The sequence below is a fragment of the Dipteris shenzhenensis genome, chromosome 9, assembly GCF_047967505.1.
Source record: "Dipteris shenzhenensis isolate YYH24624 ecotype China chromosome 9, Dip_SZ_1.0, whole genome shotgun sequence".
NCBI classification, from domain to species: domain Eukaryota; kingdom Viridiplantae; phylum Streptophyta; class Polypodiopsida; order Gleicheniales; family Dipteridaceae; genus Dipteris; species Dipteris shenzhenensis.
In genome coordinates this window covers 54,595,799-54,619,588 of record NC_141604.1, presented here as the reverse complement: position 1 = coordinate 54,619,588, position 23,790 = coordinate 54,595,799, and the positions used below count along the sequence as shown (strand labels likewise).

Sequence of the window (23,790 nt, the reverse complement as noted above, 5' to 3'; positions counted from 1 at the left end):
GCTATGATATTTTCTATGCTGGGGAGCACTCTTTCTCAGGGGTGGTCTTTCTAATCAAACATGAGCTTCACCCAGTTATTGCTTTAAATGACAACAAAGGCAGATGGCTTGTTCTTCAATGCATTATTCGAGAAGAGGTGTTTGAATTTGCTTCTGTTTATGCACCTCAATCCTCTAGAGAAAGAACTGCAGTTTGGGATGCCATGCAACAATATCCATGGAGATATCATGCCTTTATATGTGGGGATTTCAATAATGCTCCTCAACAGGGTGACAATATCTCCATACATACTCATATGTTAACCCCTGAAAGACATGCATGGTCTCAATTACTGATGCGTCTGGATTTGGTTGACCTTTGGAAGGAATTGCAGCCTTTATCACCTGGATAGACCTTCCAACATAATGCCCTGTCTACTTATAAGGCATGTCTGGATCGATGGTATAGTGTAGCTCCGCAACAAAATGGGGATTTTACATGCAAAATGTGGATTGATTATGCCTTTGTGCAATGCACCTCTATGGTTGTGGTTATCCTTTCATGCTATGCCAGATGATAGATTGCCACAAAGGCGACATCTAATCGTGAACAATAGCTACTTGCAACATGCTGCTTTCAAGGCCATGGTTACTGAAGCATCTCATTCTGTCTTCTCGCAGCCATATTCATATTGATAATGCGTGGGATTCTTTTGTTTCCAAAATGCAAGTAGCATATGCTGATGATTCATTCTTTACCCCAAAAAATACTCGGAGTGATCTGTCCATGATTATGCAGGCTCTTTCTACATATGGATTGGCTGCTAGTCTTCGGGTAAATTTTCAGAAATCAAAATTGTTGCCGTTGCATGAACAGGAATGGCACAGTCTTTTGTGGCTTGGGGAAATTGTCTCCGCTTCTCAATTCATTCGACATCTTGGCTATCCTTTAGGTTGGGGACTCACCCGTTCCCATCAAACTGATTGGGTGCTAACAAAGTTGAGGGTAAAACTTGAATATTGGAAGCTTGCAACTTGGCCACTACATGTTCGTTTGCGAATCGCACAATCCATTTTGATAGCATACATATAATTTTATCTGCCTCTCATTATGTTCACTAAGGCAGAGCTGGTTTCCTTTATGTCAGCTATCATGGAAATTTTCAGGAAAACATGGGAAGAAGAGTCTCAGATTGCTCTCTATGCATCGTCTCTGTTGTCCAAAGATGCACGGGGGTCTGAACATTCTCAATATTCAAATGCATTTACTTGCTCACAGAGGAAAAATGATGTTGCAGTTTGTGCAAGGAGATCAGCCTTGGGCTTTCATGATCTGCTCTCTCTTATTACATATTCATACTTCTGCCTTTGGGCATTGGCAGCCTACTCAGTGGGATTTCCTATTTGGGTCTATCCATGGCAAGATCAGAGGCTACCCTTTTGTCTCTCGCCTGCTTCTCGATTGGAAACATATCTTATCCCACTTAGAATGGCATGGCCAAGATTCTCTATCGGGAAACTCTTTGAGGGCTGAGAATATTTATTGGTCTAAAGTATTCCACCCTTCTTTGGCCATTCAAGAACCCAGACGTTCTTATTTTCTCTCCTTCAAAGGCATTTCATCTGTGGTGGATGTACTTCAGGATGATGGCACACTTTTATCTTCTATGACTGCTAGCAAATACGGTTTGGGAGCTCATTATCGTCCTTTATGGCATAGGATCTCAGCAATGCTTCAACCGTTCTTGCCGGTACCTCGCTTGGAACTTCAGAATAGGCTTTAGGATTGGATTTTACTCTCTTCCTCCTCTTCAGCACGTCCCTTGAAGCTCTCACATATCACAGTGTCATCTCTGTATAAAGTGTTATTACCTCCGCCTTGGATTTCTGACAGAGCAAATACTGTTTGGCATATGGATCGCCCACTAAAGTGGTGGAGAAAACGGCTGCGTCTCCTTTGGCATTACAAAGTCCCTCTTCGGCAACAACTTTTCTTTTGGCGAGTTCTGCTTGGCATTTTTCCATCTGGCCAGTTACTCGCACACAGACATATTGCTCTGGCTGTTTGTCACAGATGCCTGCACTCTACTGAATCTGTGCTTCACATCTTTTGGTTCTGTCCACATACTTGTGACTTCATTGCTCTCATCCGACAGAGGCTTCGAGCGAGATTTCCTACTGTTACTTTTGGCAGAATTTTCTGGTTGTTTGGTTTTCATCCAGAGAGACATGGTTTTGACTTATTTTTTGTATGGGTACGCTACTGGGCACTATGGACTTTATGGATGGACAGAAATCATAGAGTCTTTGGTGATCCACTTTTTTCGTCTTTTATTTTTTTCAAACGATCTCTGCAGCAATCTTTCTATGATTGTGTTCAGACTTGTTTGATTGATCAGGATATGTATACAGCTTATACTAAGATCTTTAGTTGAGTAGTAGTTACTTCATTTTCGAAGTAACTATGAATGTAATTATTTTACAGCAATAAAAGATTTCTTCTCACAAAAAAAAGTGTGTGTGTCATAAAGTGCTATGATGTGTCTAGTGTGCGACCTAAGTGATGATGTAAGCACAAAGGCCCCCACAGGGGAGGTTCGTTTGATTTAGGCTAGTCCCACTGATATAGGGCCTGATTGCCACTGATGTAGGGAAGGTGCCTATGATCTAGGCCACCCTCTTCCCATTTCTATAAGAGAGAGTCACTTCTCTCACAATCAATAGAACACTTATTTCTATATCTCATGTGTTCTCACTCCTTGCCATGATGCACCTCTTTTATTCCACTCACCTCTTCACCCTACACACTGGGGGACAGTGGCAGCATTCACACAGATGGATCTTCTCAAAGTCCCCCCTTATGGGGAAGGGTTCCTCCTTGATGAGGAGCCTGAATAAGGTCTGGCAAAGATTAGCAGGGGTCTCATTCGTGCTCAGCATAGATGTAGAGTGGGGTTCGAGTGTCAACCCCTTGTTTGGTACCTAGAGATCAGAGATCATGAGAGGCGTATGCTCTCACATTGGTTGGGCACAGTGGGACCGGCCGGCCCCTTTGGCTGATGGAGCAGATTACCCATGGAGGCAGAGGCTTGGCTTGGCGCCTTAGCACATTTACGAGGAGTAGGGCAACGGATGAGAGAGATTGACCTAGCTATCCCTGAGTCCTGGTAGGAGGGACTTCGTGTGTGGATGGACAGCAGATAATTGGGCCAGTTTTCTCGAATTGGTGTCCCCTTGAGGATGATGATGCAGCGAGGCTGCACGTAGCCTGTTTTTTTCCATGTAGGACCTGGAGGCCTACTCCAGGCACTCACTGAGAGATACCTAGAGATGGATGGGAGTCAGGATGGGATTCATTGGCAGATGATTAGAGTGGTGGGACATTTGGGGAAGGAGTGGCACATTGATCCTCCGAGTATCTCAGAGCAGGATGTCTCCAGATGTTGCCTTTGGCTTTGGGAGGGTATGTCCTTGAGGGAGGCCCAGTGGGATCTAGGAGAGTAGTTCTGTTCCTCCGGGGGCGGCCTTGCCGAGTAGGTGGACAAGGTGCCCTTCTTTCTCCTTACAAATGACGACCGGCATGCTGGCTGTCCGCTTCCTTTGGGGTGGTACCGGTTCCTACTTCAATGAACCACTTGAACACAAGCCACAGGTGCTAGGCAATCGGCAACACTGTTTTGAGACCTTGGGATATGTCGCATTACTTCTTGGAACTCTTGACCAAATTCCATAGGTGGTTGATGGCGTGGTATCATACTTTCACTTCGAACCTTTCAGTCTTCACTTACTTGCCATCACACTAGTTGTGAGTCATCACGTACCTCAAGTTGGGTGAGGTGATGGTCCCTTGTAGGCCGAAGATGAGGGTCGAATATTCAGCCTGATTACAAGTATTAGCTAACACGGGGTCACACTATTGAAACTTTGTTTACTAGTGAGATTAGTGCTGCTCCTGCTCCCAATGTTTTTTTTGAAGACAATTCTTTGCTGAAAATTTCTTTTATGACCAAACAAGATCACCACGTGGAGCTTAAAGTGTGGCTCAAACAGCTGATTAGGTACAAATAGATTTCGTGGCCAGAACATTACTGCAATAGGACTCGTTCTAACTATGGCTAGGACCATTCATTTAGAAGCAGGAGTGTAAGGCTGAAGTGTAAAGAAAGTACAATGTTGGAATGATCTCGTAAGTATCTTATTAGAATTGTAGGAACACACACACACACACACACACACACACACTCTTTTTTTTTGTGAGAAGAAATCTTTTATTTCGATGAAATAATTACATTCATAGCTGCTTCAAAACGAAGTAGCTACTACTCAACAAAAGATCTCAGTATAAGCTGTATACACATCCTGATCTATCAAACGAGTCTGAAAACAATCGTAGAATGATTGTTGCAGAGATCGTTTGAAAAAAAGAAAGGATGAAAATAGTGGATCACCAAAGACTCTGTGATTTCTATCCAGCCATAAAGTCCATAGGGTCCAATATCTCACCCATACAAAAAATAAATCAAAACCCTGTCTCTGAGGATGAAATCCAAACAACCAGAAAAATCTGCCAAAAGTGACAGTAGGAAATCGTTGTCGAAGCCTCTTAGATAAATAGAGATGTATAAACATCTTCGAACGGCCTCGCGGGCCTATGAAACAAAGTACAAAATCAAAGGAACACATACTCATACAAGCCACAAAGGGCTGAGGAGTATACTAGACTTAATGAAAGTTACAAAACATTCAGACTCCAAATCCAAAACTAGTGACTAATTGCTACACTCAGAGTCAAAGTAGGAGTCAGAAGACATATCCAGGAGCCATGGTGGCCCTTCTGTGAGCTGCAAAAATTCTCATATTTGTGTCTGTTTGGTCGTCTCACACTGTGGTGGAGGGCGTGCACCAAGGTCTCTATATTCGGTGGGCCATGTCAACAGTGACGCCTCTGGTCGGGCAGTCTCCTCCCAATTGGTGAGTGACCATCCAGCCACAATTTCCCCAGGCCATAGAGAGGAATGCTACTCTTTAGCATGTAAAGACATAAGCTTCGATTTTCGAGAATTTACATGAAACCAGCAGCTAATCCATACAAGGATAGACAATGAGTGTGAAGGATCTTGCTCAGTATTTTTCGGGGGGGAAGAAAAAATCCTCTGCATAAGCTTGTGCAAGCATGGGCTTTCCGCCATGTATCTCTAAACCGTGCAAGGCATCAGTATCCACAAGGTAATCTATATATCGAAGCATCGGATAAGTAGCTATTGCATATAGTAGTGAGCTGAGCGGGCATCCTTGTCTGAATGGTCGATGCAAACTCCACTGGTCAAAAATGTTACCCGATAAGATGTGGTCGGCTTTACTGTCAGAGTACAACCAATATATGACATGCTGCATTTTATCCCCCAAACCCAAACATTGCATGGTTTGAGAGATGAAGTCCCATTGAACAATATCAAATGCTTTGGCGATGTCTACTTCCAGCAAAAGCAGACCTTATTGTGTATATTTTGCATATTCTATCCCAAATTCATAAGCATTGGCAATATTATCGGTGATATGGCGACCAGGTATGAAGCCATATTGGGTAGGATGCAGACCATCATGTAGAAAACATTTTATTCTATCAACCACCACGTTAGCAACCACCTTATAAATGACCGGCATAAGTGTGATGATTCTCCAATTAACACATGACTGACATAGATTCTTTTTTGGGAGTAGCTTGACCAGCCCTTTCTTAGCGTCAAGCATTTACTGATTTTCCCAAGCATAATTTATTATATGCAATAAAACAGGCTTGAGAGCATCCAAATGTGCAAGGAAGAGTTCCATAGTAAGACCATCCCAACCTAGAGACTTCCATTTACGACAGATTTCAATTCATCACACAACTCCCTTTCTGTGAAAGGTGCATCCAGCTGCATGGACTTGACGGGAGTGATAATTGGAGATGCTGTAAATGCTTACGTCTTGCAAGCAAAGCCTCCTGTGAATCAGATCCCAGATCGCCAAATTGTCGAGCAAAATGAGTGATACATGCCTGAGCAAGCTGCATCCGAGAGGAAGTCCAACCACCATCAGCTACCAAAACCCGCAGAATTTTTGAGTCTGCCTCTTATGATGCAGGCCTTTAAAAAACTCCTTAGAAGAACAACCTCTATCAGGGAGATCCTTTTGCCTGGCTTTTGTTTCCCATATGACAATTTTCCTATGGTCATTGCTCTGTAAATGTCTGGCCTACATAAACACATGAGCTGTGACTGAGTTAAATCTCTGAAATGGATGAGTTCTGTCGAATTTTGATAGTTGAATTTAGCATCAGCAATCGCTTTGCGTAAGTTATGTAAATAACTCTTCCCCTGCTCCTAAATGACAGACCGCATACGAGAGGCAAAAGCATTCCAGGCATAATGAAGATCAATCTGAATTTGTTCCCAAAGAGGGGTATAGCATGATAAAAATTGTGTTTATACTAATCACACTCCAAATAGCTGTTGTGAACTATAAGGAATCATTTATTCGGCAACCTGTCATGTGACATCTCATGAAAGGACAATCTCAGCCATAGAGGAGCATGATCAAAATGTGAAAAGGCGAAATTTACCCATATCTGGCAAGTGAGAGCATCGTACTGGTGTGCATTTCCCATGTGCCAATGGTCCAATCTTGCCCAATACGAGGAATGGGCATTATGTTGAAAGGTATATCCAGGAAGCATAGGTTTCAATTCATTTCAAAGTTTTACAAGGCTGAGCCGAGAGATAAATTGGGACCAATGATAACGTTCAAGTGCTAGTATGTGGGTGTTGGCAGGTGTATTATCCCCTTGTTTTGGTGCATTATTAAAATCCCCACAAATAAATGCGTGGTGCCTCCAGGATTACTGTTGCATTGTCTCCCAGATTGAAGCTCTACAATGAGAAAGTTGAAGTGCATAAACTGAGGCAAATTCAAGAATTTCACCTTGACTAAGACATTGCATAATGATCCACCTGCCTTCTTTACCATTGGAAGGTGAAGAGGAAAGAAACAGCAAGGGAAGCTCACTGGACACATCCACACAACGACAAACCCATATGCTGTGAGCAGGTGAAAAGCAAAAGAAAGATAGCGACATAAGCCAATGAGATGTGGAAAGAGCTTGAAAACGAGCTGCATAGAGAATTGCAACAGCAGCAAGGAGTCGAAGCTGGCTGAACAGAGTTTGAAGGATCGGACGAAGCGCTAGACTGCAAGATGGAGGGTTCAGCAGCTCAAAGGCTAGGCGTGACAGTAGGTTGCAGCGTCGAAAACCCATGTGAGCAGCACGATACGCAATAGCTGGCCGCAGGAGATTCAAGAATGCCTGACGAAGCAGCAAGGTGGGGAAAATTGTATTCACGCATAAGGTTCATGATCAGGTCATCAAGCAGCTTTACAGAAGGTTGCCGCCAGGTCATGGAGCAGTTGTGGCCTAGCAGGTCGAGCAAGTTGCGAAGTAGATCGTGGCTTGAGCAGTTCGGTACATACATACATACATATGTGTGTGTGTGTGTGGGGGGTACACACACATGTCTCACACACACACACAACACACACACACACACACTTTTTTTTTTGGTAATATCCAGTGCAATATATTTATATGCTCATAAATTTACATGATGGGAGGTCTCCGAAATGGAGAGTATCCCAAAGATCAGAAACATAAAAAGAAAAGCTCTATGCAAGAAGCATCCATATCACCCTCATGGCAGGCATCATATAAGGATTGCCGCAATGAGGCTCGGAAAGATTCATATGACTTGTGAATCTGCCGACCCAAGTATGCCAAATTATGCTCACTCTAGATTGTGCAAAGAGCCCAATATCTCACCCAAGAGAGAAATAGTGAGTATTGAGACAAAGACCTCATAAATCTGCCAAAGAGTCAGAAATGTTTCCCAAATCTGTGACTCGGGAAACGGAGCTGAAGATTATCTGAAATTCTCCTGAAGAGGATCCTAGAACACGGGCAGTGCCAAAGCAAATGAAGAACAGTCTCTGAAGGAGCTTGACATCTTAAACATGTGGATGGTGCAATGCGACGTTTAGCAAGTGTGACCCCCACTAACAATGTGCTTGTCATACATCTCCAAAGAAAAAGTCTTTATTTCAATGGCATTTTACACTTCCATAACATCCCGAGATTCTTCCGCCACCATCAGAGGGGCTTCCTTATATGCCATAGAGAATTAGCATATTGCTGAATCCATGGAGCAGGCTGAAGAAGCCTGTGGGCTTTGATGGAGGTTAAGGCAGGAAGAGGAATAGGATGAGTGCATGTAGCAGAGGGTTGCAATTGCCAATCCGTAAGCCTGTCTGTGTCAGCCACAGGAGAAACAGGTAGAAAAGGATGTAATAAATCAGCAATTTTCTTTCATATAGACCTATGATGCATTCCCAATGCATAGGAAGCAGTGGCATGAGGAAAAGATAAGACATAGCCTGATCATCTACCACATCATGTATGTATCTAATTCCCAATTTCATGAGATTGTACAGGTTCCTGTAAAGCGAGTGGAATGTCAAAGATGGCACTCCAATGAATACTTTCTTTCCTCATTGAGTTTGTTCCTGAGCAATTATCAAGAGCCCATTTGACCTTAGAAAGTACTTGTTTCCAGTCAAGTATCAGAGCAGTAGAGAAAGGACAGCCAGGTATCTTCCCTACAAATCTCCCAATAACAACCTCCCAATGATCAGTAGTCCAATGACCATAAGCACAAGTCCTCATGTTGACACACATGGATGCTAGCATACAAGTCCATGGCTGTTGTTGGCGGAAAAAAGTATGCATTATAGTCGCCTTCCTTGCAAGTACATGATATCTTATATTGAGGACATTAAGTCCACCATGCATCCTAGGAGAGCACAACATTTCCATCTTCATCAGTCTCAATGCTTTCGCAGCAGTTTTTGTTCTCCATAACATCTCCATAGCTTGAGACATAAAGGCTGAAATATCCCTGGAGGACCAATGCAGCAAAGGCAAATAGAACTGGACATAGGACATTACAATGGAGTGTACTATTTTGAGCCTGACATGAAGAGGCCAAATAGAAATCTTCCAGTATTCCAGTTTATGTTGAAGTCTTTGGAAGATCCATTTTAGCTGCTGCTTCCTGGTGATATGCCATCCTATGGGATATCCCAAATGCCTGACTACATCTTTGGAATGCACCACCTGACCTGGCCAAAGAATAGAATGCCAGTCACATTGTTTCAGGGGAAGTAATTTAGATTTGTTGAAATTGACATGCAATCCCGCTGCCAAACCATACAATGAAAGAGTGGTCATAAGCATGTGAACTTCCCGGGGAGAATTCTGTGGCATAAAGAAGGAATCATTAGCATATGCTTGTGCCAAAAAAGATGCAGCCCCAGGGATTTTAAGACTAGTCATCTGTCCTGTGTTTGTAAGATGATCAAGATACATTAAAAGGGGATGGGTCGCAATGGCATAGAAGAGAGCACTAAGAGGGCAGCCCTGTCTAACTGATCGACCCAATGTCCATGACTGAGACAGATGACCCCCAAGAATGCACTGAGAAGTAGAGCCAGAATAAAGCCAGTAAACTGCATTTGCTATCTTGGGATCAAAGCCCAAATTTGTCATGATTTGAGAGATAAAATCCCATTGAGCAGTGTCAAATGCCTTAGCAATATCCACGTGCAATATAAGCACATCTTGATGCAAATACTTAGCATATTCAATTGCAGTCAAGGCATTGGATATATTGTCATGGATTTGTCTTTGCAGATTCCTTCATCTTCTCTTTTCCTTTTCCTGCAAGTGACTGCACCTGATTGATTGGTTTGGCATTCTTTGCTCCATTTCTATTTGCTGTCTTAGCTTGCAAATTCTCATTCTTTTCTCGTGTCTGGGGCGGCAAGGCATTGGGAGGGGGCTGATGCAGAACCATTGGGCATTCAGAGGCTAGATGCCCAAACTTGTGGCAGGCAAAACAAGCTCCTGTAAACACGCCCCACTTCAATTTAAAATACTTTTTTCCCAATTGTACTCCCTCAACTTCCACTGCAATAGAAGGAGGGGTAGGTGTATCGGTGTCCTAGAGAATGCAGAACCTGTTACGGTTTTCCATGGGGCGTGGAGGACAAATGACCTGTCCCAAAGAAGCAGCCAGGCCAGGAAACTCTCACGCATATAGTCCGGGAAATTAACAACCTTAACCCATACAGGACAATGATGTCGTATAAGACTTTGATAATGCTTGTTTGGGGACCAGGGCATAGCATGTACCATCTGCTTCTCGTAAAACAGGGTTGTTGGTGATGGTGATGGCAATCGCAATCATCTGATCGCGCAGATTCTTCAAGAAGCCTCTGCTTGCACGAAGCATCTGATAAATGCACCTCATAAAAGCCTCTGGAAGCAAAATACACTCCCTGTACAAAGCATTCTCCAAGGATGGACTTAATCCACTGCGTGACATCACTGGCCGCTGGGATTCTTCTGGAAAGAAAATTATAACCGCAGTTTGAGACAACTTCCTGAGAGGATTCACAAGGGACGGCAATTTCAATTTGTACGTGACCTCTGGAACCGGTTTGCCCCATTCCTGTCGTGACTGCTGAAAGTCATCCTTAAGGGTGTCAAACACGTACTGAGCTTCCATAGTAAGTTTATCATCTTGTGATGTAGGCTCTGATAGGCGGCGCTTAGCATCTGCGGGTCTTTCTTTTTGAGCATATGTACAAACATCCAAACCTGAAGCCATGATTGAGATATGACAAGACAAGAAGGAAAAAAAGAGCGTACAAAGACATGACTGTACGGGGAAGTACATAAACAACAAACGTGTACGGAGCTGCAGAGGTGGTCTTTCTGAAATCTGTACGGAGATGCAGACGGGACTGTACGGAACTGCGAGCAGAACTGCACGTACGTACGTCCACCTAACCTTTACGAAATTTGCAACCTAGGTTTGTACGGACGTACGAACAGCGTGCGAACGTTGTACGGGGACCGTACAGGTATATGGACAGAAGGGGGAGGCTGTACGGAAACCTTGACGAGGTTGAACAGCAGAGGTCACTCACACATACACAGACACATACACACCCACACAACGACACTCACCATATCTTCAAACACACACACTTTTTTTTTTTTTTGGGTGAAACCAAGAAAATTATATTATGAAACATCCATTTACATCAGGGTAGTGCTCGAGAAAAGAGCCAATGCCCTATCCATCAGAAGCAGTAAAAGAAAAGCTGAATACAAGAAACATCCAAATCTTCCTCATGTAAGGCATCATATAAAGACAGCCGCAATGAGGCTCGGAAGAACTCATAAGGGTGCTGAAGGGGAGAATTCAGATATGCATGATTTCGCTGCAGCCAGAGGGTCCATAAGGCCCAGTATCTGATCCATTGGAAGAAAAGAGAATACTGTGACAAAGAAGCTGATCGCTTGCCAAACATCCAGAAAAACCTGTAGAACCTGTGTGCAGGAAATCTGAGAGATAAGAAATAGGAGATCTTGTCTAGAAGGTCTCTGGAGTATGAACAAAACCACAATAAATGCGGAATACTCTCAGGAGTATGATGACATCTTGGACAAAGAGGTGAGGCAATCCTTCTTTGAGCCAATTTCACTCCCACTGGAAGAATACCAACAATGCATCTCCAAAGAAAGAGTCTCTGCTTCAATGGCATTTTCAACTTCCATAGCAATTGCAATTTTCCTTTCCACCAGGCTAATGACTTATTCAGATGCCATAGAGAATTAGCATGATGAGCAATCCATGGAGGAGGTAATATCAATCGATAAGCCTGTATAGAAGTCAATAAATGCAAAGGCCGAGAGGATAATCTTGGACTTGAAGACTGAAGGTGCCAATCTTGAAGCCTATCTCTTACATTCAATGTTGGAATCATGGTTGTTAAGACACTCGTGTCTTATGATAAGACACTTAAGACACGTGTCTTACCTTAAGACACCTTTAGACACTCTTGTTTTTTTAAGTGGGTTGGGTGTAACAACAAACATCGAGTTTGACTTAACCATGCTATCACTGATGGTGACTTCGGATCTAGCAGTGGCAGTGACCTCGCAGATTCGGATTAGGATGAATCTTGAGAGTCAAAAGTTTCCTTTCAATTATATGTATCGAGATGCATATTGCATTCATGTGACATGTGATTGACAGAGTGTTGCCATAATATTTATGTGTATTGATTAATGATGTTGTTAAATCTTTAAAATTGTGAGTCATGACTTGCAAGCTCTTGAGTCGTGACTCTTGACTTGCAAGCTCTTGAGTAGTGAGTCTTGCATTGTTACTTCTTGCATTGTTTAAGTGTAGCTTATTGTACTTCTAGAATCAAGCAACTAGCTATGCTAGCAAGTTGTACACTTGTATACTTATACATATATTAATTAAATATTTATTATTACAATGACGTGTCTTATCTTTAAGACACTTTAGACACTCGTGTCTGAAGCGTGTCTAACGTGTCGTGTCTTAACGTGTCTTACAACCATGGTTGGAATCGGAACCAAAGGGAGTAAGAGATTGGCAATAGCTTTCCAAATAGGTATGTGATGCATCCCAAGATTGTATTGTCGGCATGCTACCCAGAAAAGAGAGAATATGTCCTTGCGTATCTACCACGTTATCAATGAACCGGATGCCCAACTTCATAAGATTGTAAGCTCTGATTGGTTGTTGTACAGCAAGGGGAGAGGAAAATACAGCACTCCAATGAAGGCTTTCCCTTCTAAGTGAGGAAGCTATAGAAGCAGGATGGGGAGACCATTTGATGTGAGAGAGAACTTTCTTCCAATCTTGAATCAAGGAAGTAGAAAATGGACAACCAGGGATAAATTCGCCAAGTACTACTTCCGATGGATCAACTAGCCAATGTCCATAAGCATTTGTGCGCATCTGACCACACAAAATTGCCAACATGATAGACCAAGGCTGCTCTTGTTGAAAAAAGGTCTTGAGCATAGTGATCTTTTTGCCAACACATGAAATTTGATGTTTATTATATTCAAACCACCATGCATTCTTGGTGAGCAAAGCAGGTCCATTTTGAGCAACCTTAAAGCTTTTTTATGAAGCTTAGTTTTCCAGAAAATCTCCATGGCTTGAGACATAAAAGAAGAGAGATCTCGAGATGACCAATGTAATAGAGGAAGGTAGAACTGGACATAATCTAGAACAATGGACTGGACAATTCGAAGCCGTACATGCAGGGGCCAAGTGGAGAGCTTCCAATATTCTTATTTTTCCTGAATTTTGTTTAACACCCAAGATATTTGTTGCTTATTTCTGATTTTCCAGCCAATGGGGTAGCCCAAATGTCTTACTATGTTTTCCGAAAAATAATCTGGCCGGGCCACAGGATAGCATGCCAGTCACAATGCTTGAGAGGCAAGAGTTTTGATTTTTGAAAATTAATTTTAAGACCAGCTGCCAACCCAAAATCTGAAAGGGTATCCATCAATAGGCGAAGCTCCAGAGGACTGTTCTTTGGCATGAAGAACGAATCATGTGCATAAGCCTGTGCAATGAAAGGCCGTGAACCAAAAATCTGAAGCCCCTCTAACTGTCCAGTATCAACCAGATGATCCATATAAAGAAGCAAAAGATGTGAAGCAATGGCATAGAGCAAAGCACTGAGAGGGCATCCTTGTCGAACTGATCGTTCCAGAGTCCAAGACTCAGACAAATGATTCCCTATAAAGCATTGAGCAGTGGAATCTGAGTAAAGCCAATATATGACATTAACTAGCTTTGGCCCAAAACCAAGTTTAAACATGATTTGAGAGACATAATCCCACTGTACCGTATCAAATGCCTTTGCCACATCCACCTGCATGACCAAAACATCTTGAGCTGAATATTTTGCATATTCCATTGCGATGAGAGTATTGGAGATATTGTCATGTATATGCCTTCTTGGAACAAAACCATATTGCCTGGGATGAAGTCCATCATGAAGGATATCCTTTATCCGATGTACCAACATTTTAGCAATAAGTTTATATATAACAGGCATCAAAGTGATGGGCCTCCAATCATCCATTGTCTCACATAGAGGTTTTTTGGGCACAAGCTTAACCAGACCATGCTTCCAAGCTGAGGGAAGATGTTGATGCTGCCAGGCTACATTAATGAACTTCAAAATTGGACCCTTCAATTCAGCCCAGAAGGCTGCAAAAAATTCAACCGTCAAACCATCCCAGCCAGGGGATTTATGTTTACCCAAATGCTTGAGGGCTTCATCCAATTCAATATCTGAAAAAGACATTTCCAGCATGGAAGCTTTTTGCAAAGAAACAATAGGAGAAACAAGCTCAATAAATGTGTTCTAAGGCAATACAACCTGAGATGTAGAAGAAGATGGCTGAGAAAAAAGAAGCTGAAAATGATCCAAACATTGTTTTTCTAGCTGAGATAAAGTCTGTGTCCAAAGACCATCAGGTTTCCTGACCCTCATGATGGATTGACTTTGTCTATGTGCATGTAAAGTCCGAAAGAAAGATTTCGAGGAACAACCCTTATCCAGCATAGGTTTAACTATAGCCCTTGTCTGCCATTTGGAAAGCTTGCGTTTATCATTAGCATCAATTATGGAAGAAACACAAGACAATAAATGTTGCTCAGAAGCAGAAAGAGACCTTTGATGACTAATCTGTACCAATTACTGCTTATATGATTTTGCCCACTGGATATGCTGTCTGGTTTCTGCCATGTACCATCTTCCATATTCCTTAATGACATTTTGAATACGATGTACAAAAGAGTTCCAAGCAAAGTCCAGATCCTCTTGAGCATGGAATAACAAGGGCCTGCAAGCCAGTCTGATCATTTGCTGGAATTTTTCGTGAGAGATATAATTGATTGACCTGTAAGTGTCTGACTGAAGAGAGCTGCATGTCATCCAGAGGCATACCAAATGAAAGGTTGAGCCAAAGTGGAGTTTGATCAGATAGTTGTTGAGAATAATCAGTCCACATTTGACATGTATAATCATCATATTGCTGAGCATGAATAAGATACCATCTATCAAGCTTGGCCCAATATTCTGTAAAAGCATTATGATGATATGTAAATCCCATAACTGAAGGGTGAGTTGCTACTATTGCTCTAGTCGAGCTAGGGGTCTTTGACCTTTGTAAGCTGTGCTCTAGCTACATGAAGGACCGTGAACACCAGTCCTTTGAAAAGACCCTAAACGAGTGTAGATTTGCACGATCTCCACCAGCTCCCCCTGATATCCGAAACTATGTCAATGCCATACCGCCCGTGAGCATAACCTTGGTTTAACCGTCAAGTCTCTCTGTGTGCAAAACACCTCTATGGGCTCTAAATGTCTCTGTAAGCCTAATGCCAGAAAGGCTATGGGTATGATATCATTTCAATATGAGTATCTATACCATGAGGTTGGCGAAGCGGTGACTCTCTATGTATCAATGTATAGCCCAAAAAGTGTAGTTGAGAGGGAGCATCCTTGCTTTGCTACAGTTCTGAATTTGATCACCATTGGCCTTGCTGGTGCATCAGCTTTACACACTCTCCAAGCTGCCTCAAAAGTCAGATTTATGCCCATGTTATTAATCGAATCTTCAGCATCGTCCATCCAGGTGTCACCCACTGCCAGCCCTCTAACAAGTACGTTCAAAAATTTTATCTTCCTCTAAAGCATCTGATACACATTGTTTTTGTGGACATTTTTTGACTACCTCTTTCCACTCTAGCATCTCTTCCCCTCGGTTATTTGCTGTGAAAACTCTGTGTGTTTGTCAGCCATTCACGTCACAATTTCCTCGTGTTCCCCTGCATATTCCTCATGGCTGCCCTTTGCTTTCTTAGATGCGCATTTTCTGATTTCAATTCCTCCATTTCCTTGCATGCAATCTCTGGCGATCCCTTCATTTTGTTGAGTTTTTTCAACTCCGTTTCCACAACCTGCATTTTCCCCTTTGTGCTGGTGCTTTCCAGCTCACATTATGCCTTTAATTTCTCCACTTGCTTCGTCATCTTGGCCAGGACTTTATCCACATGTGCCTTCTCACCCATCAGTGCATGAGGAGATCAGAGGTGGACTTAGGCAGTGTCCCAGCCACTTAGGTGGTCATTACCTGTTTGAGTACTTGTTTCCCCCATGTATCCTCTAAGCAGCCTTGTATCATCATGATGTGGACATGCAGTCCTGCGTCTTTCTTGCTCCTCCCTGCTCTTCTAGATTCCTTCTTTTGCAGACTTCTTACACGCCAGATTTCTTACTAACACTGATACTTTGAGATTTCTTACATGATTGATTGGTTGTATGACTGTAGGAGCACCATGCAGCAGCCTCAATTGGCAGCTTCAGCAACTTCCAGGCTTTACAGCAGCAACCTCAACAGCAGCAGCAGCAACTTGAAGAGGGAACTGCGAGGGGGGTGGGGAGAGGCGCAGCAACTGATTTAATTTTAATTTTAATTTTTTTTGGGGGGGGGCTTCAAGGGGTGGGAGGGGCCTGTAGGGCGCTGGGAGGAGGTGTAGAATGTTCCAGGGGAGGAGGGGGGTGGGGGCGCACTGAAGGGGTGGAGCGGGGAGTTGTGAGGGGCTTGGTCTGCCGGGGGGGGGGGGGAGAGAGAGAGAGAGAGAGAGAGAGAGAGAGAGAAGGGAGAGGGCGTGGGGGGGGTGACTAGAGAAAAAAGAAAGAAAAGAAAGATGTATTTACATCTTCTAGAGGCCTCACGGGCCTATTAGACAAAGTACAAGCACAAGAAGTAACCCATACTGCTAAGGCCCTTTGCAGAGTACACACACTAAAGCTAAAACAAAAATAACAAGAATCTAGTACTTAGAGTCAAGGTCGAAATACATAGCCCTGTGCAAGGGTGGAGCTGCAAAGATATCTCGCATCTGTGTCTGCCAGGTTGTGAGACAGGGAGTTGAGAAAGGAAGAAAGAAAGTTGTATTAACGCTTTCAGAATGCGTTGCGGGCCTATGAGACAGAGTACAGTAAATAAAGTAAGTCAGACAAGCCATTGTGGGCTGAAGCAAAGCTTGGTAAGGCCCTTGCCGAAAGAGGGGATGGAGGGAGAATGTCGTATAGATCTAGGACGGTTGCTCATATGAAGTTTGACAAATGCGAGACAGGAAAGTAGAAAGAAAGAAAGAAAGTCTATTTAAGTATTTAAAAAAAAGAAGACTCTATGAGATTGAAGAAAATATAATAGAAGCTATGGGGTGATGTCGCTAAAGCAAGCATCTGCACCCACATGTGAGATGTATGAGAGAGAGAGAGAGAGAGAGAGAGAGAGAGAGAGAGAGTCATTGTTCATTGTACAGGTTGGATTCGGGCAAACTATTTGTACACCATTGCGGCCTCATTGTGAAGAGTGTCTCCTAAATAGCACATGTCCCTCTGCATTCAAAGAGATTGGAAGTCCAAAGAATCCCTTTTCATCATAAAGGTCGGCAAATTTTACCTTTTTTTTTTGTCATGGGCAAGGAACTTATCAAATGAATATTTTCTTGAGAGAATGAATTATTTCCCAAATGTCACTACTTTCAATCCTGACTATACCAATACCTGTTATCATGGTGTAACTATGATGTAGCATGGATGAGGAAATTATTTAAAAAGAAAAGTAAGAGAAATAACGTTTTTCCCAAACCTATGGACTTGCTTATGTCTTGTACTATTATCAAAGGTGTGGGCATTTTCTACATTTTCTCTGTGGAATATATTTATACTCCACCAATTTTGTGAGTTTGTAGACTAGGTTGGATGTGCTATTCTAGGGTTATCAATTTTAGGAGCACAGAAATACTAAAATTGCAGGTAAGGAAAGAAAACTCAGATGTGTTTACTATCAAGAGAAGGTTGTGTCATGCTTGAATTATGCTAACTACTGCGTAATATTACATATGCAATCAAAGGAACTTCTATATAGATTTCTCGGTGCCACACGTTTACCATCGCACTGACTGATCTACATGAAAGATGTGCAAGCTTTAAACTATGTTGTTTCAACTTTTTGAGGGGATGCAATTGTGGGCATATGTTGCTTTAGATATGGTGACGGCGGAGATGCGTGGGTGATTGGAGGTGCGTCAGTGATAAAGAATATGCAATGGATGGCTTCAGCAATTTTAAAACCTTTAGAAATTTAAAAAGCCTTAAAAAAATAGGGAGGAAGAAGGAACGAGACCTTGACATGTGGCACTCATTAATAGATTATTTTGGGTGATGAAACCCTCATGCAAGGGTTTGTTGTGGGTAATCCTAATCTTATCTTCTGTGTCACCTCTCAAGGAATCCATCATAGCGACATTGGCCAAAGGAATATTGAAGGCTTTCTTGAATGTTGGTAAACTTTGCCTCTCGCTGAGGGTCTCGGTTGCTAATGGAGAAAATAAACTACTCCCAAGTGCTCCTCTCCATGGGAAGTGATGCGAAAAAGGACAACATGATGAATGAAGCAAGATCCAAATCTAATCTAGAGTGCCTACCATGAATGCTCCTAACAACAATATTTTAATAAAGCTAGGTATATGATTGCAATGGATACCTAAGATGAAGGAGCCATCTCTAGAGACCTTTGAAGCTACACTTGCTTTTTTGAGCCAAGGGACGAGTGATTGAAGACATCAGAACAAGAGAGCACAATTACAAACAAGGATCCTACAAGACACGAGGGAATGGATAGAGAAAGCGATTAAATTGGCAACTCCATTGTTTGCTAATCCTTATAGAGTCCTTAAGTCAATCCTAGTAAGATTTTACTTCTAGAACAAGGTTTGTAGTTCATTTGCAAACAATTTGTATATAAGTCACTTGGAGCGGAGCTGCGCATATAGGATAGGTCATTTATTTTGCAATGGGTAAAGTAAGATGCTAACATTGCATTAGAAAATCACATGTTTAGAAAATATAAGAAAACAACATGGGTCCAAAAAGGTAGGCATTGCACTTCACACAATAGGAGAGAATATGCCAAATTAGTAACAACACTAAAGACCTCTCAAGTTGAAAATTTGTAAGCCAACCTCGTGAACTTGCCATGCGAATAGACCATGCAACCAATAGACCTCACAAATGGTTAGGCTTTAAAAAGGAAAAATATATTGCAAGACCAAGGCATTGCGAGATGAAGCCCTTACAAACTAGCATTACATTGATAATAGTCGACCGTACGAGATGAAGCCCTTACAAGTTGGTGTTCCATTAATAATAGTCGACCTTACAAGACCAACTAAAATTGCAAATGCATGTATGAATAACTGCATCGACCCAAAAGAGCCAATTATTCATGCCCATGTGGAGTAAGGAAACATTATAAAAGGAAGTTATGTGAGTATAACTCTATTTTATTCTTTTGCATACTTTCTACTTTCATCTTTATCATCCCCGCTCATGTTTTCTCATCTCTATGACCAACACTCAATCATGCACGAACTAATCACATCTATCTAAGTTAGGTTCCTAGAAAGGCCTCGACAACTCAACAATTCTTTACCTAAGTTACGACCCAGTTGCCATCAAGTAAGCAAGTAGCCTTCATGACCCAAAGATCAAGCATAGCCATCATAGTTCCCAATGAATCACCCTAGGTTGAAGATCATACTGAGGATAGTGACAGAAGATGCGTTTTGTGTGGAACACTTGGCAAAAGCCTACAAAGTGTCCCAAATTTTGCCAAAGTCAATGTTACTACATGCTTGTGGTCTAGGAGGGCTTATTGATTCTTTTTGTGTTGAAAATTTTGCATTTGTTACATAGATCTCTCTCTCTTTGTTGGCACCATCAATCAACAAAATTCAAATACATGACTTTGCCACCATCAATGAACAAAATTCAAATACAGGATTTTTTCAAGTTAGTTTTGTTAAGAAGCTAAGCTTTTATATGGCATCGAAAGTTTTTACGCCTTAATAAAAATAAAAGTTTGAAACATTCGCCAGGATTCGAAAATTTTACACAAAAAAATTTAAAAATTTGCCAGGATTACATTTTTTCCTTCAAAATTCAAAAGAATATATACAAAAAGGTATTGCCTTCTACTAATACTATGATCTTTAAAAATGAGTTTGAAGACTTTCGCCAAGATTTTATATTAATATATAAGCATAGCTTGAAGGCTCAATCAAATTAAATGCTTATAAGAATCACGAGATGAATTGTAAACTTAAGACAAAGAACTATAGAATTTATGATAGATCAAATGACTCAATAACTTTCAGAAGCTAAGCTTCAAATCACTAACACACACAGAGCTCACCCCTACGTGGCTTGTTGCTCTTTACAACACAACTAGGTAAGCCACAAAGGCACTACACACACACACACGAAACAAACGACAACATCTCGTATATCAATCGACCTACTCCACAGCTCTATTACTGTGATGCCACCACCTGTGTGCCGCATCCACAGCTCTATTGTTGTGATGCCACAGCTCTCGTATATCAATCGACCTACTCCACAACTCTATTGTTGTGATGCCACCGCTTGTGTGCCGCCTCACGTGGTTGCCAACAAGCTCCTAGCCTCGATCGTGTGTAGGAGCCAAGGGTCGTACTCCCTCTCAGATCTTTTGGAGGTCGACTATCATCACCACCAACAATGACCTTTGAAGCCGCTTCTACGTGGTTCTTTCCATGCATGGAGTCCACGTGGATAGACATGCCTAACCACACTTCCACTAATCCTCATGAGGATGAGTAACCACTAACCCAATAGTCCCCCCCTCAGCTGAAATGAGGAAGAAGATGATACTGTGTAAAACAAAAAACATTCTCCTACAAATGCGACTATGCTCACAAAGAGTTAGTATCAACTGCTCATAAAAGATCCAAATGAGATTGCTCACAAAGAGCCCAAACACATCAAACATTAGTGTAGCAATATTTTTCAATATGCCCTTCCTTGCCACAATATTACACTTTTGTGAGTCTCATGGTGGTTTTCTCTTCTGATCACTTGCTGCATACACCTTGTTGTCAAGCCATGTGAAATTGTTACGGTTTTCTTCATTTAAAAGCATTCCTACACAGTCCAAGAACTCCATGTCGTCGTCAAGCTTGAGAATCCGAACAATCTCACTGTATTGATCTACCGGTAAGCTCTTGAGCAGGATGGCTTTCTTATCCTCATCCTCAACTTGTGCTCCCAAGTCATTTAGCTGTCTTAATATGGCTTGCATACGATTTAAAAACACGCCCAGTGTCTCGACTCATTCATATGGAGGTCGATTAAGTCTTGCTTCAAGTTGGACTTCGAGTGCTTCATGCGTACTCCGAAGAGAGTCTCCAACGGTTCCCAATTCTCAGCAGTAGTAGATTTCAAGTCGAGGCGATGGAAATACTCAAGGCTTAGAGCACGACCCAAATATCCTAATGTTGTTTCATTCTTTGCCTCCCATGCAGGAATCTTCTCTGCATCTTGAGATCTTTCCTTCGGTTTTTTCTCCAACCAGAGATTATACTCCACAACCCTTTTTGCATGAAAAGAAGTTGTGTGGCCAATTGCCACCAGGAAGCGAAGTTCTTCCCATTGAATGTGACTAGAATGGCTCCGTTCTTATCCTTATTAGGAGAGTCCATGCTTAGAACCTTTGTGCCTCATCCAATACGTCAAGGGAAGTCTTTTGACCACCTCGTCTGCCTCTGCGTTTCTTTACAATCTTGATGCCCGACTAGATCAAAATACCTACCTTAGACATGCATGCACCACAGTAAGTCTCAAGAAGATGACTACCTGCTCTGATACCACTAATGGCTCAATTAAATTAAATGCTTATAAGAATCACAAGATGGATTGTAAACTCAAGTCAAAGAACTATAGATAGATCAAATGACTCAATAACTTTCATAAGATAAGCTTCAAATCACTCACACACACAGAGCTCATCCCTATTAGGCTTGTTGCTCTTTACAACAACTAGGTAAGCCACAAAGGCACTACACACACACACACACACACACACACACACACACACACACACTAGAAACAAATAACATCTCGTATATCAATCGACCTACTGCATGGCTCTATTGCTGTGATGCCATTGCCTGTGTGTCATGCCTCACATGGTCGCCAGCAAGCTCCTAGCCCTCGACTGTGTGTAGGAGCCAAGGGTCACACTCCCTCTCAGATCTTTTGGAGGTCGACTATCATCACCACCAACAATGAACTCTGAACCCTCTTCTACATGGTTCTTTCCATGCATGGAGTCCATGTGGATAGACATACCTAACCACACTTCCACTAATCCTCATGAGGATGAGTAACCACTAACCCAACATAGCTTTGATAAAAACAACCTTAATAATAATAATAATATTATTATTAGAATAAAATCGTATGAGCAAGAAAACTTTCTTGACATTGCTTGGTTTCATCTTTTGAATGGCATGAATCTTCATTTTCTGTGTCCATTAAAATTTAATTCTAATTTTTGATCATGATAACACCGCGATTGGAGGTAGATGCTCTAAAATAAAAAACAAAGGAATGACTAGGATTCCTAGATTCTAGGTGTAGGCTAGTGTTCACTATTCAACCTTAGTAGTCACTTTGTCTTAATGTGCAAGGAAGCAAGAACAATGAAAAAACCTATAAAGAAGAGAAATACTTCTATTTTGACTAGCTAGAAGTCTTTTTGAAACCATACAAAGTCACAAATAAGCTAGTATTGATCAAGAAGTATAAGTGCTCATCCTAAATCTTGGGTAGAATAAGACTAGATATAAGTAGTATAGCTTGGGATGAGATTGCTTCCATGATGCATAAGGACTAGGTTGGGACTTTGCGTGACCTCCCCAAACAATTTTAGAACCCTATATATGAGCACTAGAGAGTTTTTGGAATACAAGGAAAGACAATTGTGGTCATTCGAGCAAGAAAAGGATACGTTTCCAAGTGAAGCAAAAGAGTGAAAGCGGTGAAAGGCATATATACCCACCTCAAAGAAGTCTCAAGATGAGCTTGCAACAACTGTAGTCAAGAACAAGCAACTAAGAACAAGGAATAAAAAATAGGCACTTCACACTCATGCCTAGAGAAAGAGGTTGAGGCCAAGTATCAAGTGGTGAAGTCACACTTGGACATGGTAGTTTAGATCGAATCATAGAGTGATTACACAATCCAAGCATCATGCTAACTTGGCTACAACTGCCACTAGTAAAGAAGAAGAAGATGACACTTTGACACCAACTTTTTCTCTCACTTCTCATATCCAAAATCTATCTTTCCCTCAGGGGGTAGATGAGAATGATGAATATGTCTTCAAAAATATGTCCATGAGCTTGATGTATATGGGTACTCTACCTTGGGTAGTCCACCAAAAAATGAATGTAATGATATCTTTGAGTCAATAAAGGTTCCCAGCCTTGGATAGTCCTCCTAAAATGATGTTTTGCTATCTATGGTGTGTGGCTCCATGTCATTCTGTTTTGGATCCAGGAGGGGGATGTATTGTGGGAGCCATGTACTGGCTTTGATAGGGTCTCTTTATCAGGCCTGGCTGAGTGCCAGGATGTTGGTGTATTCCTAGTCATGTGGCCATGCTAAGACATGAGCCTTTGAGTCATGTTGAGTCTCAAGTCATGAGAGTGCTTGGATCAAACTCTGAACATGCTTAGACTTTAGCCTCTGAGTTACTTAGGGTGAACAGATTAGTAGTCCATTTTGTTCTTGGTTCCATTCTAGTAGTCCCTCACCTTTCCTTCATGGGGGGGTGTTAGAACATGAAGTCAAGTTGAGTGTGTTTTAGTGTGTTCTAGTAGAGTCTAATGTGCGAGTGCCATGTGT

General features: G+C 41.9%; 1 protein-coding gene across 6 annotated transcripts in view; it reads left to right on the top strand.

The window, feature by feature from the left end:
* The window catches only part of LOC147898851 (endonuclease III homolog 1, chloroplastic-like), a 95,670-nt gene extending 77,235 nt beyond the window's left edge, over positions 1-18,435 (top strand). For 5 of the 6 annotated variants that reach the window (XM_087378974.1, XM_087378976.1, XM_087378973.1 and 2 more), the window contains one exon: positions 17,322-17,628. In XM_087378974.1, coding sequence (XP_087235100.1) covers positions 17,322-17,444 — 123 coding nt within the window. In that variant the 3' untranslated portion in view covers positions 17,445-17,628. Of the gene's footprint in view, positions 1-17,321; positions 17,629-18,018 lie in introns of those variants that run through there. The other variant, XM_087378972.1, reaches the window with a different exon arrangement.
* Positions 18,436-23,790: the final 5,355 nt, after the last annotated feature.